The sequence below is a fragment of the Rutilus rutilus genome, assembly GCF_951802725.1.
Source record: "Rutilus rutilus genome assembly, chromosome: 1".
NCBI lineage: Eukaryota > Metazoa > Chordata > Actinopteri > Cypriniformes > Leuciscidae > Rutilus > Rutilus rutilus.
In genome coordinates, this window is record NC_140209.1 from 7,192,716 (window position 1) to 7,205,635 (window position 12,920).

The 12,920-nt window shown below is 45.3% G+C and overlaps 1 protein-coding gene across 1 annotated transcript in view; it reads left to right on the forward strand.

Annotated features, from left to right (window-relative positions):
- The window catches only part of LOC311303983 (uncharacterized protein), a gene marked incomplete at its 5' end in the record, with an annotated part of 31,672 nt that extends 27,108 nt beyond the window's left edge, over positions 1–4,564 (forward strand). Inside the window, one exon of the mRNA XM_084430774.1 lies at positions 3,959–4,564. Within this exon, the coding sequence (XP_084286900.1) occupies positions 3,959–4,040 (82 nt within the window). The 3' untranslated portion in view covers positions 4,041–4,564. The remainder of the gene's footprint in view (positions 1–3,958) is intronic.
- Positions 4,565–12,920: the final 8,356 nt, after the last annotated feature.

Below are 12,920 nucleotides of genomic sequence, written 5' to 3' on the forward strand. Positions count from 1 at the left end.
CGGAAAGCAAGCCTGAGGTAAGTTAGCTTACAATGTTAACTGTCCTGTCAGATACAGACAGCGATGTTGCCAATGTCATTATTTATAATTTTGACATAGAAGTGGGCGGGATAATATCGCGAGCGGGCGCGGGCGCGGGCGCCGTGAGCTCTGAGCGAGCAGGAACGAGTAACCCTACTAACCCTAACCCTAACGAGTAACAGTTAGTGATTTGTCGTCGAAAAAGATGGATAACGCAAAAAAAGCTGTCGGGGGCTAAAAATAGAAAAAGAAAGAGGGAAAATGAGATGGCATGTCAACTGATGCGACAGCAGCTAAATAAGTGGATGGTGAAAGGCATTTGTTGCATTTCAGTGTATTTGTGACCCGTCACGGAAACCAGGGACACAAGTCGGCAGCACAACTTTCGAGCAAAATGAGAAAGAAGCGTTTTGTTTTCAAAATTGGTGATTTTCGTTTTTTTGCAGAATCTGTTAGTTGAGATCACGAAGAAGCCTCTCCATGTTTGAGCAGTATAGCAGTATTGGTATATTTAAAAGCGTACATTTTGATGTTGAAATCGGCTTGTTTTTCGGAGATTCTAGCACGCAGTAGGGGCGTGTCATTGTCGGTGCGTATTTCCATACTGAATAAGCCGGCGTGGCTACTTATTATGCAGCGCTCTGGCCGGCTCTATCTGATTTCAAAATTCAATGAAGATGGACGCCAATAACATTACGATGTCCAGCAATCGATTTAAATAGTAGGTTACATGGGGTTTAATTTGTCGTGTAATGAGATGTAGCCTAATACATGTTGTCAGTGCCAATACATAGATCCGCCAATATAATTAACGTGTATATGAATGGTACAGTGGTAGAGCGTTCGCCAGCCGTGTCAGTGGTTGAGAGTTCGAATCCGCTCTTGTATAGTTTTTTTTTTTTTTTCTCGTATAGTTTTTTTTCTCTCATCAAAACGATTATGTTCATCAGTGGTTGTATATCAAGCAGGGACACGCAAACGTTTGAATTATTTTGTTATTTCAACAGAATGAATGGAGAGTATCCGCAACGCAACGGATTGAAGCGCGCGTCGAGTGAAGACAATGCAGTGTGTGCGCGAGCCACACGAGTAAACATTGTATCTGCGCCACTGATCGCAGCGGCAACGAGCACTTTGATCACTTGATTAAAAAAAAACACATTTCAGCGCTAGTATCTTATTTAAAAAAACGAACGAAATGAATGCTCTGCCAGTTAACTGGAGAAGTTTTATTTAGAGAATTTGTAGAATTGGTACATTCAGGGGGGAGGGGGAGACGGGGGAGCTTTACAGGGGGTATGACTTATCTAAATGAGATGTAAATGAGCCCTTTTGTCATTCCCAGAGGAGAACTTGCCAATCTTTAGAAGCAGATTTCTACCATTTCAGTTTTTTTGAGTGCCTACCTTCAAATGGCCACAACTTCTCCAAATATGATCAGATTTCCATGTGTTACACATCGTTGGAAAGCTTGAATACTACACTTTCAGAATATGTGAATAACTCAAAATGCCCCAGAACCGACCTGTGTCCCTACTTTCCGTGACTGGTCACATTTGTTTTACAATAGATGGCTATTAGGCTACTATCATGGGATATTATTAAAGTCGGCATGAAATCAAAATGGACCCTATTTACTTTGTTAGCGCATATTACTAGTCTGGTGGTGAACAATTAATCCGTGCAAGTTAAAACACAGAAAAACATTTTTTGGCTTCGTAATCTTTAATCAAAATCTGAAAATGCCCCTCCCCTCTGCCTTGGAGGACCTTCTCTGATGACGTAGGTTTGACGGCTTGGTTTGGGAAACGCTTAACCACTCCCCTCAAATCGTTAGTCTGTAATGAGCGAGAGATGGAGAGGAGGAGCGCTAGAGTAAAACCCTGCCCTCTGTTCAATATTCCTTTTCACTGGGAAATACGTCACAGCACTGATGAAAAGTCGTTTGCAACTTCCGGTTCACGCGGACTTTAATATTATAACTATTATTGTAGTAGTAATGTAGACAGACACTGTAACTAAAAGAGTTTTGAATTTTTCTTTGTTTAATTTGCACCAGATTGATGAATTTAACATTAAAAAGCACAACATTTTCTGACGGGAGAGCATGCCCCCGAACCCCCCTAGAGTGGCAGAGGTCCACTCACCACAGTGATCCAAAAAATCCTGTGAGAAATCCTGGTATTACTATGCCAATGCAGCTTACAGCTTTTTTTTTGGGGGGGGGGATTCATCACTGTGGAGTATAGTTCAATTCTATTAATAAGTGAGAATTTTGTACTTATTTCAACTGTTCGTGTTAACTCTCAGGCATTCCTACTCACTCATTACAATTAATTATTTATTTACATCGCACCCATTATGCAGTCGTAAAACACCAGATCAAATCCCAATAATGACTATTACTAACAAATGTTTTAATTAAAAATACATTTATTATAAATAAAAAAGCTTGATTTGTTTTGTGATTTTAATATGCAAATGACACATTTCTGAGCGCTTTATTATACACATAAATTTGATGTTCGTGTATTAGCCTAAAACAACATGCTCGACAGATTATCTAAATAGCCCTATGTTGTTTGAAATGACTGTTTACCAGGTATGCGGCGCATCCCATGCAACAGGAGATTAACACGGTTGCCAAATTGCAAATTGCTTTATGTTACACATACTCTCGCATCAGCTGTTGTGTAAACAGTCACATTTAACTTACCCACATCACGAATGACTGCCTACTGCATGAGCGTGCACGACAACCTCCGTAAGAATATTCAGGGTAGCTCAGAATTCGAGTAGTAGCCGTATATCTCGGAACTCAGGGCAGAGCACCCGGCTAACGATAAGCCTAGCTAGCGTTACAGGGATATTCCACCATTTGGGGAATTAAGCTAATTTTCCACCTCCCCTCGAGTAAAACAACTGTTTCTTACCGTTTTGGAAACCATTCAGCCGATCTCCAGGTCTGGCGGTACCACTTTTAGCATAGTTTAACGTAATTTATAAGGATGACGACAATCCAATATTATTGTAAATTATGTCACATAAAAAAGCGGTAACTAACGTTAATTGAATCAAGCAAACAAATAGCTGTTGTTTTTGCTCCAAAAAGCTTGACTTACTTTGAATTTAACATAAGATTCCTTCACGTTACGAGTTTCCATCAGATTCGCGTGGTAGCCAGGCGTCTCATCCAATGGCGAGCTCAGTTGACGACTGTGTGCTTCAAGATTCTGACGCAAGTGCTAAGATTCCGATTGGCCAAGAGAAATGTCAATTATAAAAATTATCCAATAATGTTTCGCAATTCTAGACTGCATGGCATGCAGATGAAGGGCAGCCTTTCAATTTATTGTGTGTAACATCTAAATGAGGCGATCATCAGCGCTGCCAGTCAGGAGATTAACGAGCAGCTTTGTTTGTTTTTGAGTTTTAATGTTAAAGACACTATTAACATTACAGTAATGTTGTACTTTTAATAAAGTAATGTTTTATTTTAATGCCTTAATGTTGATAATATTTGTCCAAATTACTCTTTTAATACTATTACTGTAATTCAGTTTGCAAATACTGAATACACCTTATGTTTGTTTTTCACATTTGGTCATTTGGTAATGTTTGCAATCATTTTAATTGCATATTCAATAATAAATTGATACTTCCACAAAAAAAAGCTTAACTTGCATGTCAGTTTTATTGCAACACTCTAAGTGATTGTCCGGGAAGCAGACACACTCTGTCAGTTTAAATCTAGACTAAAACGCATCTCTTTTACTTGGCATTCATATAGAACATATTATTCAAATCAGTTAAATGATTATTAGGCTGCATAGGTCAGCCGGAACTGGGGACACTTTCCTATAACACCTGATGTACTCATTATTTAATAAGAAGAATGGCATCTATGCTAATGTTTGTCTTTCTGTTCATTCTAAAGTTTACTGAAGTCAGCCGGATCCGGGCCGTATCCAGATCAGAAGGTGGACCTGCGCCCGGACCCATCCATGACGCATCCCTGAAGGGCCAGCCTCATCAGCCCTGTGAAGGCCTCATCCACACGACTGATCCTCAACAAACTCATCTCCATACCGGTGTGATGACTCCGACTTCCAACCAGATGGAACTGGATAAATATTCTGAATGTTCTGATTCAATCTGACCTCTGTCCTGTAATGCTGCCTGAATCATAATTATACACTGTTCGCTCGATGGCCAGAGGAGAACTGAACGACTGAGCCTTCTCCCAAGGTTGTCCCAGTTCTGTCAGTTTTGGTTCCTTGCCACTGTTGCCTTGGCTTTTGGCTTGCTTAGTTGGGGGACATTTAATATTCAACAATATTATTGATTTGCCTTAAGGTGGACGATGATGCAATTTTCTTCTAGAAACAAACTTTGTTGTATTATTTTATACAATACTTTATTTTGTTACAGTATGACTTTGAAGCTGCTTTGATACAATCTGTATTGTAAAAAGCGCTATATAAATAAAGATGACTTGACTTGTGTAATCAACAGGTGAGGACCAACATGGTTGAATATTTACAAAATGAGATTTCTGGTGAATTGCTGCACATTCTGTGCCTCAGGGATGAGACGAGGGGGACATGTCAGACCTTTGACATTGATTAACACTTGTATTCAATAAAGAAAAGTATTAAAGAAATGTATAAAAAAAAAAAAAATGAGATTGAAATCACATACAGTGGCCTCCCTGGTTTATTGTATTACAGAGATAAGTATTTTAACTTCGTAATATAACAAATATTTGTTACTAATTTTATTAAAGGGCACCTATTATGACCCTTTTCACAAGATGTAAAATAAGTCTCTGATGTCCCCAGAGTGTGTATGTGAAGTTTTAGCTCAAAATACCCAACAGATATTTTTTTACAGCATGTTTAAATTGTCATTTTTTTGGGGGCTCAGAAAAACGCGCTGTTTTAGTGTGTATCCCTTTAAATGCAAATTAACTGCTGCTGTCGGCCCAGGGGGCAGAGCTTCACAATCTCATCTGATAATATCAGAACAGAAACTCTGAGTTGCGTTGTTCATTTCGTCTCGGAGTCAGACAATAATGCCCACAGAGCCAGAGAATATATGCTGTATAGAGATAGAACAGGTATAGTTGAGCTTAATTATGGTTATAACTTATTTGTCATCTGCTTTTATCCACCATTAATACAAGCCTGCTGTAGCAGACCCTGTCCGAATGATGACCGAAATATACTGATGAATTCAGTTAAGTTTATTGTACATCACATAAAAGATGAAGTGTTAGTTTTACTCCAGAAAATCACTGTAGGAGCTGCATAAACACAGTATAAGATGTGAGCATTTAAGTCTTATACAAAACTCTCTCTCTCCCTTTTCATTAGCATGGGACATACACAGCGAAGTACACCAACCACTCATTACAAGTAACAGTAAACATATATACACACCTTTTGAGTCTGTGCTAAATAAACTGGTACACTGTATATCCGTACTCGATGAGCTGTCATAAAGTACGCGCTCTCACTTTCATTTCTGCCGTGATCAGTAACGTTAGTCCTGTCGCTCCGGAGACTGTAAGCTGGATCACGAACAGTTGGTACAGATCCATCCTCGAGTAATAACGAGAGTAAATGAAGACTGATATGTTCATCCTTACATCCCACAACAGAATGGGGCTTGTGCAATTTTACGTCACATTGCATAGAATCTTAGAATAATAAAATTGTATTATTAAAATTTTTATTTAGAATAATCGAAATTTTTTCGATTTGCTTGAAAACAGTATATCTAAAAAAAAGGCATATTTGAATGCTGAAATGTAGTTGTTCTTCAACCATTTATATACTTGTCAGTAAAATAGTGGTTGTATCTCATCAAAAGAAGTTCCTCAAATCACTTGCTGAAAGTCTGTTTCTCTTTGGGGTCCGCACAAGACTCCTTAAACTGAAAAGTCTTTCCACAGGAGCACTCGATGGTGTTGCAGTGTTGTACTTGAGTGAAATTACTTTAAAGGAGCCGTATAAGATTGTGGCCAAAACTGGTACTGCAATCACTTTCAAATTACTGTAGAGCGGTGTATATATTCTGTCTCATTTACAATATGGCCCTCAGCGTGCTGAGCTTGACATTCAGCAGTGACATGGTTTCACATGGTTTCTTCTCTCCTCATCTTTAATCCAGCGTATCTTGAACCGAGGTAAAGTTGCAGCCGCCAAAAGAGCAGTTTTACTGTCCAAGACAGAGCTGAATCACACTTTTATGGCCTGTAAAGAAAAATACCTTATTTTAATCCAAAGTATTTAGAAATACAGTTACATTTGAATTTAAATCCTTCTTTATACTGTTTCAACATCTGAATTAACTTTATACAAGTTAAGTCAAATATCTAATGACTGAATACACCTGAATACATTAGGTTACACCAGGGTGCGATTTGCCCCCTCCCAATTATTGGTCAATGATGCAGAAATATGGTTTTCTTTGCTTTTTATAATAAGCTGCACCTGGTTAACATTTCTCATATAAGTTTTCTCTATTTAAAAAAATCGTCTCGGTTACGTATGTAACTCTCGTTCCCTGAGTAGGGAACGGAGACGTTACGTCGGATGACGACGAATGGGGTTTCGCTTAGAAAGCCTATCATCTTCGAGTATATAAAACGAGCCAATGGCAATGAAATGCCATGGGTCTGCGGAATTTGCATAGCGTATCTCCACCCCACGCAGGGGGTATATAAGGAAGTGCGCGAGCAACATGCAGATATGTCTTCGCTGAGGAGCCGAGACTGAACTCAGGCGTTCCAGCGGTACAGCGGAAGTGGCAGGGAGACGTAACGTCTCCGTTCCCTACTCAGGGAACGAGGGTTACATACGTAACCGAGACGTTCCCTTTCGTTGTCACTCCGAGTTACGTCGGATGACAACGAATGGGGTTCCCAGTGTAATCACGCCACCTCTCGACTGTCTTCCAGTGCCCTGCGCAAGTCTGAGCTCCCTGTCGTGAGACTGGCACGGACGAAGGACTCCTACTTAACACAGGTATACCAAGGTACACTGGGAAGCATATCTCAGTGGAAATATGCAATCATGCCCAACCCGAAGGGGGGGACTTAGAATACACATATGACCCCGAAGGGCTGCATATGGAGTAACACTGGGGTGTCCAGCCGCAGGTGGAATATTTCAACCCCAGGGGTGGCAAGGTGGCTTGCCAAGGGAAAGACACATGCTCAGAGAGGCTTACAGTGGAAATACACATGTGGGGGTCGCCCGGAGGGGGAACCATGCACATGGAGGCACCTAGCCAAGCGCGAATGCTGCCAGTGGCATAACTCTGGCGTTGACGTCGTCAGTGCTGGAGGAGACTCAGGGCTTATTAGGCTCACCTGAGGAGAATATCGCACGTATCCCGTCCGTAGAGAGGAATGGCGAGCAAGCGAAGACACCTGAGCAGAATCTAGTACCGGCTAGTTGAAGCGAGTACATGAGAAGAAACTGGCTCTACTCAGAGATTGTAGAATCTCGCGAATGTGTTAGGTGTCGCCCAGCCTGCAGCTCTGCAGATGTCTGTTAGCGAGGCGCCATGCGCTAGAGCCCAAGAGGATGCCACACTCCGAGTGGAGTGGGCCGTCACACCAAGGGGGCATGGTCGACCTTGCTGCTGGTAAGCCAAAGCAATGGCGTCCACTATCCAGTGAGACAACCTTTGCTTGGAGAGAGCCTTTCCCTTCAGCTTCCCACCATAACAGACAAAGAGCTGGTCTGAGGTCCTGAAACACTGCGTTCTGTCAACGTAAGCACGAAGGGCGCGTACTGGACAGAGCAGTGCCAAGGCTGGGTCTGCCTCCTCCAAGGGCAGCGCTTGCAGGTTCACCACCTGGTCTCGAAAGGGAGTGGTGGGAACCTTGGGCACATATCCAGGCCGGGGTCTCAGGATCACGTGAGAGTTAGCCGGTCCGAATTCCAGGCACGCTTCGTCAACCGAAAATGCCTGCAGGTCCCCTACCCTCTTGATGGAGGCCAATGCAACCAGGAGCACTGTCTTCATTGACAGGAACTTAAGCTCCACTGATTGCAGAGGCTCAAAGGGAACACTCTGCAGGGCAGTCAAAACCACTGAGAGGTCCCAAGAGGGTACGAGGGGAGGACGAGGAGGATTCAATCTCCTGGCTCCCCTCAGGAACCTGATGATCAGGTCGTGCTTTCCTACGGACTTACCATCAACTGCGTCGTGATGTGTGGCAATGGCGGCAACATACACTTTCAGGGTGGAGGGACACAGCCTTCGCTCCAACCCTTCTTGCAGGAAGGAAAGCACGACACTGATGGGGCATTTCGTGGGTTCAAGATTTTTAGAAGAACACCAGTTGACGAAGAGGTTCCACTTCAACGCATAGACATGTCTCGTGGACGATGCTCTAGCGGAAGTGATGGTAGCCACCACCGCTGGTGGTAGGGTACTCAAACCTGCCTCGTCCCGTCCAGGAGCCACACGTGGAGGTTCCATAGATCGGGACGAGGGTGCCATAAGGTGCCCCGTCCCTGAGGTGCTGTCGCGAGGAGTACTAGTTCTGGGAACCAGGTGCGGTTGTGCCAATACGGGGCAACCAAAATTACCTGCTCCTCGTCCTCCCTGATCTTGCGCAAGGTCTGCGCAAGAAGGCTCACTGGGGGAAACGCATACTTGCGGAGGCCCCGCGGCCAGCTGTGCGCCAGTGCATCCGTGCCGAGCGTGCCCTCGGACAGGGAATAGAACAGGTCGCAGTGGGACGAGTCGTGGGAGGCAAACAGATCTACCTGAGCGTCCCCGAACTGATCCCAAATCAGCTGGACCGACTGGGGATGGAGTCGCCATTCTCCAGCGAGAGGCCGAACTCGAGACAGCTCGTTGGCCGCCTGGTTCAGGTGTCCCGGGATATAAATGGCTCGAAGCGACACACACATGGCGACCGAGTCGATTTCCATACCGAGAAAAGAGATCCTCTGCACTGGGCAGAGTTTGCTCTTCTCCCAGTTGACCCGAAGGCCCAGACGAGCTAGGTGCCGGAGCACAAGGTCCCTGTGTTCGCAAACCTGGTCTCGAGAGTGAGCTAGAATCAGCCAGTCGTCGAGATAGTTCAGGATGCGAACCCTGTGTTCTCGCAGGGGAACAAGGGCTGCTTCGACGACCTTCGTGAAGACGCGAGGAGACAGGGCTAGCCCGAAAGGGAGAACCGCGTACTGGTATGCCTGCCCCTCGAAAGCAAACCGAAGAAACGGTCTGTGTCGAAGAAGAATCGAGACATGGAAGTAGGCGTCCTTCAGGTCGATCGCTGCAAACCAATCCTGTGGCCGTACGCATTCGAAAAGGCGTTTGGCCGTGAGCATCTTTAACGGCAGCCTGTGAAGGGAGCAGTTCAAGACGCGCAGGTCCAGGATAGGTCGTAACCCACCGGATTTCTTCGGTACAATGAAGTAAGGGCTGTAAGAAGCCGGACCTCATTTCGGCTGGAGGGACAGTCTCGATCGCACCCTTCGCCAGTAGGGTGGCGACCTCCGCTCTCATGACAGGGGCATTGCCACCGACCATTGTGAAGCGGATTCCCCTGAAGCGGGGAGGAGACCGCGCGAACTGAATCGTGTAGCCGAGCCTGATGGTCCTCGCGACCCAGCGGGACAGACCGGGAAGCTCTAACCAGGCTCCCAGAAACTGAACCAGTGGGGTCATACGGACCACAGACGTACCGTCGGTGGTGCAGCGAGGCGGAATGACCGGCCCAGGCGTGGGTGGCATAGCGGCCCGGTGCGGGGGCACGGTCATTAGCCGCGTCCTGCCAGAGGAGGCCAGGGGAGGACCAGCGTCCCACGGGGGCGTGCTCTGGCAGGGGTCTGGCGACAGAGGGGGATGAGAGTGGCGGGGCTCGTGAGCGGCGCGCACTGTCATCCGAGAACTCTGTGTGCTCAGAGATGGGGGTGTGAGTTCTTTCTTTAACCATTTTAGGGTGCTGCCCGTCGTGGGACGAGCAGCGGGAATGGGATAACCAAGGATTCTCCCCCGGCCCTCCACCGGGGGAAGGAGCGGCCCTGCTACCATCTCCTGAAAAGAACTCAGTGCCATCACTGAGCAGCCCGTCTCAGGAGCGCCGCTTGGCCTGGCGTTTAGCGGGGCGCGGGGCGGGAGAGGGCTGTGGCGCCTTCCTGCGGCTTCCTCCACGACGCGACCCGGAAGCAGCGGACTGCTGGGGCCGATCGGGAGGGGCGGGAGCCGCAGGAGGGCGCCCTCGGCGGCGAGCAGGCTGAGGCACCTGTGCCGACGACTGCGCTGCCGGAGCAGCGGGCCGCCGGGGCAGGACATGTTTTAAAGCCTCAGTCTGCTTCTGGGCAGTCTGGGCAGTCGAGAACTGCTGGGCAAAGTCCTCGACTGCACCGCCGAAGAGGCCAGCCTGGGATATGGGGGTGTCGAGGAACCGGGTCCGCTCGGCCTCCCGCATATCAGCCAGGTTAAGCCACAGGTGTCGTTCCTGGACCACACATGTGGACATCACCTGACCCAGTGAGCGTGCGGTCACCTTCGTCGCCCGGAGAGCGAGGTCGGTGGCGGCACGCAACTCATCGAAGAGTGCTGGGTCAGTCCTCCCCTCGTGCATGTCACGTAACAACTGGGCCTGGTAGACCTGCAGTGTCGCCATGGCATGCAGTGAGGAGGCTGCCTGCCCCGCAGCTCTGTAGGCCTTCGCCACAAGGGTGGAGGAGAACCTACAGGCCTTGGAGGAGTGCTTTGGGTCGCCACGGGAAGAAGCACTCTGAGGGCACAGTTGCATCGCAACAGAGCGTTCAACCTGGGGAACCCCAGTGTACCCTTTAGCAGCCCCCTGATCGAGAGGAGGAAAGGCGGAGGAGGCCGCCAAGCGATCACGGGAAGACAATGGTGCCTTCCAGGACCTCGTGACCTCCTCATGCACATCCGGGAAGAAAGGTATTGGGGTTGGGCGGCGACGAGGGTCAGCGGCCGCTCCCAAAAACCAATCATCCAGCCGCGAGCGCACTGGACCAGGTGGCGGGGACCACTCAAGGCCAATGGGGAGTTTGTGAATGACGAGTTTTGTCATAGAATGCATTCTGTTCAAGTGCTTCAACAAATTGCTGGTCGAGTTAATAGCGGTTTAAAATTCTTTAGAAATTACGCACGGTTTACATTTAACAGTTATTTTTTGTATTTACGCTCAATGAAATCAAAATAATGTTTTTATTTTTTTAATTAAAAAATTTAAAGGTCCCGTTTTTCCTGTGTTTTTGAAGCTTTGATTGTGTTTACAGTGTGCAATATAACGTGTTCATGTTTCGCGTGTAAAAAACAGTATTTTTCACACAATTTACTTATCTGTATACCGCTGTTTTCACTGTCCTAAGAACGGGCTGATGACTTCCTTGTTCTATGAAGTCCCTCCTTCAGAAATACGTAACGAGTTCTGATTGTGCCAGCAGTTACTTTACGTTGTGATTCGACAGCAGCTTAGCGCACGTTGCCCGGAAAGGTCACGCCTCTTACCATAACGTGGAGATGCATGCGCTCAGTGTTATTGTAAACATGTCTTTAAAATAACAGCGTCTCGACGACATGGCGACAAACACACTCTACAAATGCAACTCTTTCTCTTATCCGTGGGAGCGCAACAAGACCACGCCCCCTTTTTGTGTGTATTCCTGTGGGCGGAGGTTAGTCAAAAAACGATTCTACTGATGTGATTAAAGCAGGAAGTAGAGGGATGTAGTCCAAACCGGCCGTTCGATGAAAGGGGACTTCTGTTAAATAAAATATCTCGCTTGGCATTGAACTTTGAGCTTTATAATTTTACAGGTATTATTTATGCTTTAACAGCAACATTACACACTAACTTGAACTTCAATGTCATTTTGACTATGCCTGTACATCTTGGTATACAGGCATTACTAAAGGTCTTAAAGACAAGCTACAGATCTGTCAAAATAAACTAATCAGAGTGATTCTTAAATTAAATCCTAGAACTCATCTTCTTTCTCACCATTTCTCCAGTCTTGGGTGGCTCAGAGTGGAGGAGAGGGTTTCTCAACTTAAACTGTGTTTGGTTTATAAAATAAGAAATAATCTGGCACCCAAGTATTTATGTGATTACTTTTCAAAAATTAGTGATACGCACAATTACTGTACCAGGGGGAGTTCCACAGATTATAGGCCCTGTCGCTTTAGGAGCTGTGTGGGAAAGTACTCTTTCCTATACTCTGCAGCTGTCTTGTGGAATAGTTTACCTTTAAACCTTAAACTGTTGAGCTCTTCATATTATAATTTTAAATCTTCAGTAAAAAATTGGTTATTAAACTTATAAAGAAAAAAAAGAAAGGAAATAGAAATAGAAATCCTTGAAGTAGTAGGAATACTGTATTGTCTGTTTGTGTGTCTGTTTGTCTATTTGGGAATTTAGTCATTGTTTCTTTTGTTTTGTTGTGTTTTTATCAGCTTTATTTTATTTGTATTTTTTATGCTCCCTTTCTTTATTGTTCTCAATGTTGTTAGTCCATGTACTGTTTTAGTCCAATATTCATTTTCCATCATAAGGACCACAATGGAAACAAGCCTTTGGGCTTTTTTGTGTTTTTATCCTTTTGAACACTTCGTGTTGATTGTTGTTGTTCAATAAAGTTTTCATTCATTCATTCATTCATTCAACTAAAGTTTGAAAAATGGGATCACGAAGAACAGGACCTTTAAAGGAATACTCCACTTTTTTTGGAAATAGGCTCATTTTACAACTCCTCCAGAGTTAAACAGTTGAGTTTTACTGTTTTCGAATCCATTCAGCCGAACTCCGGGTCTGGCGGTACCACTTATAGCGTAGCTTAGCATAGATCACTGAATCGGACAGGACCATTAGCATCTCTCTCAAAAAAATG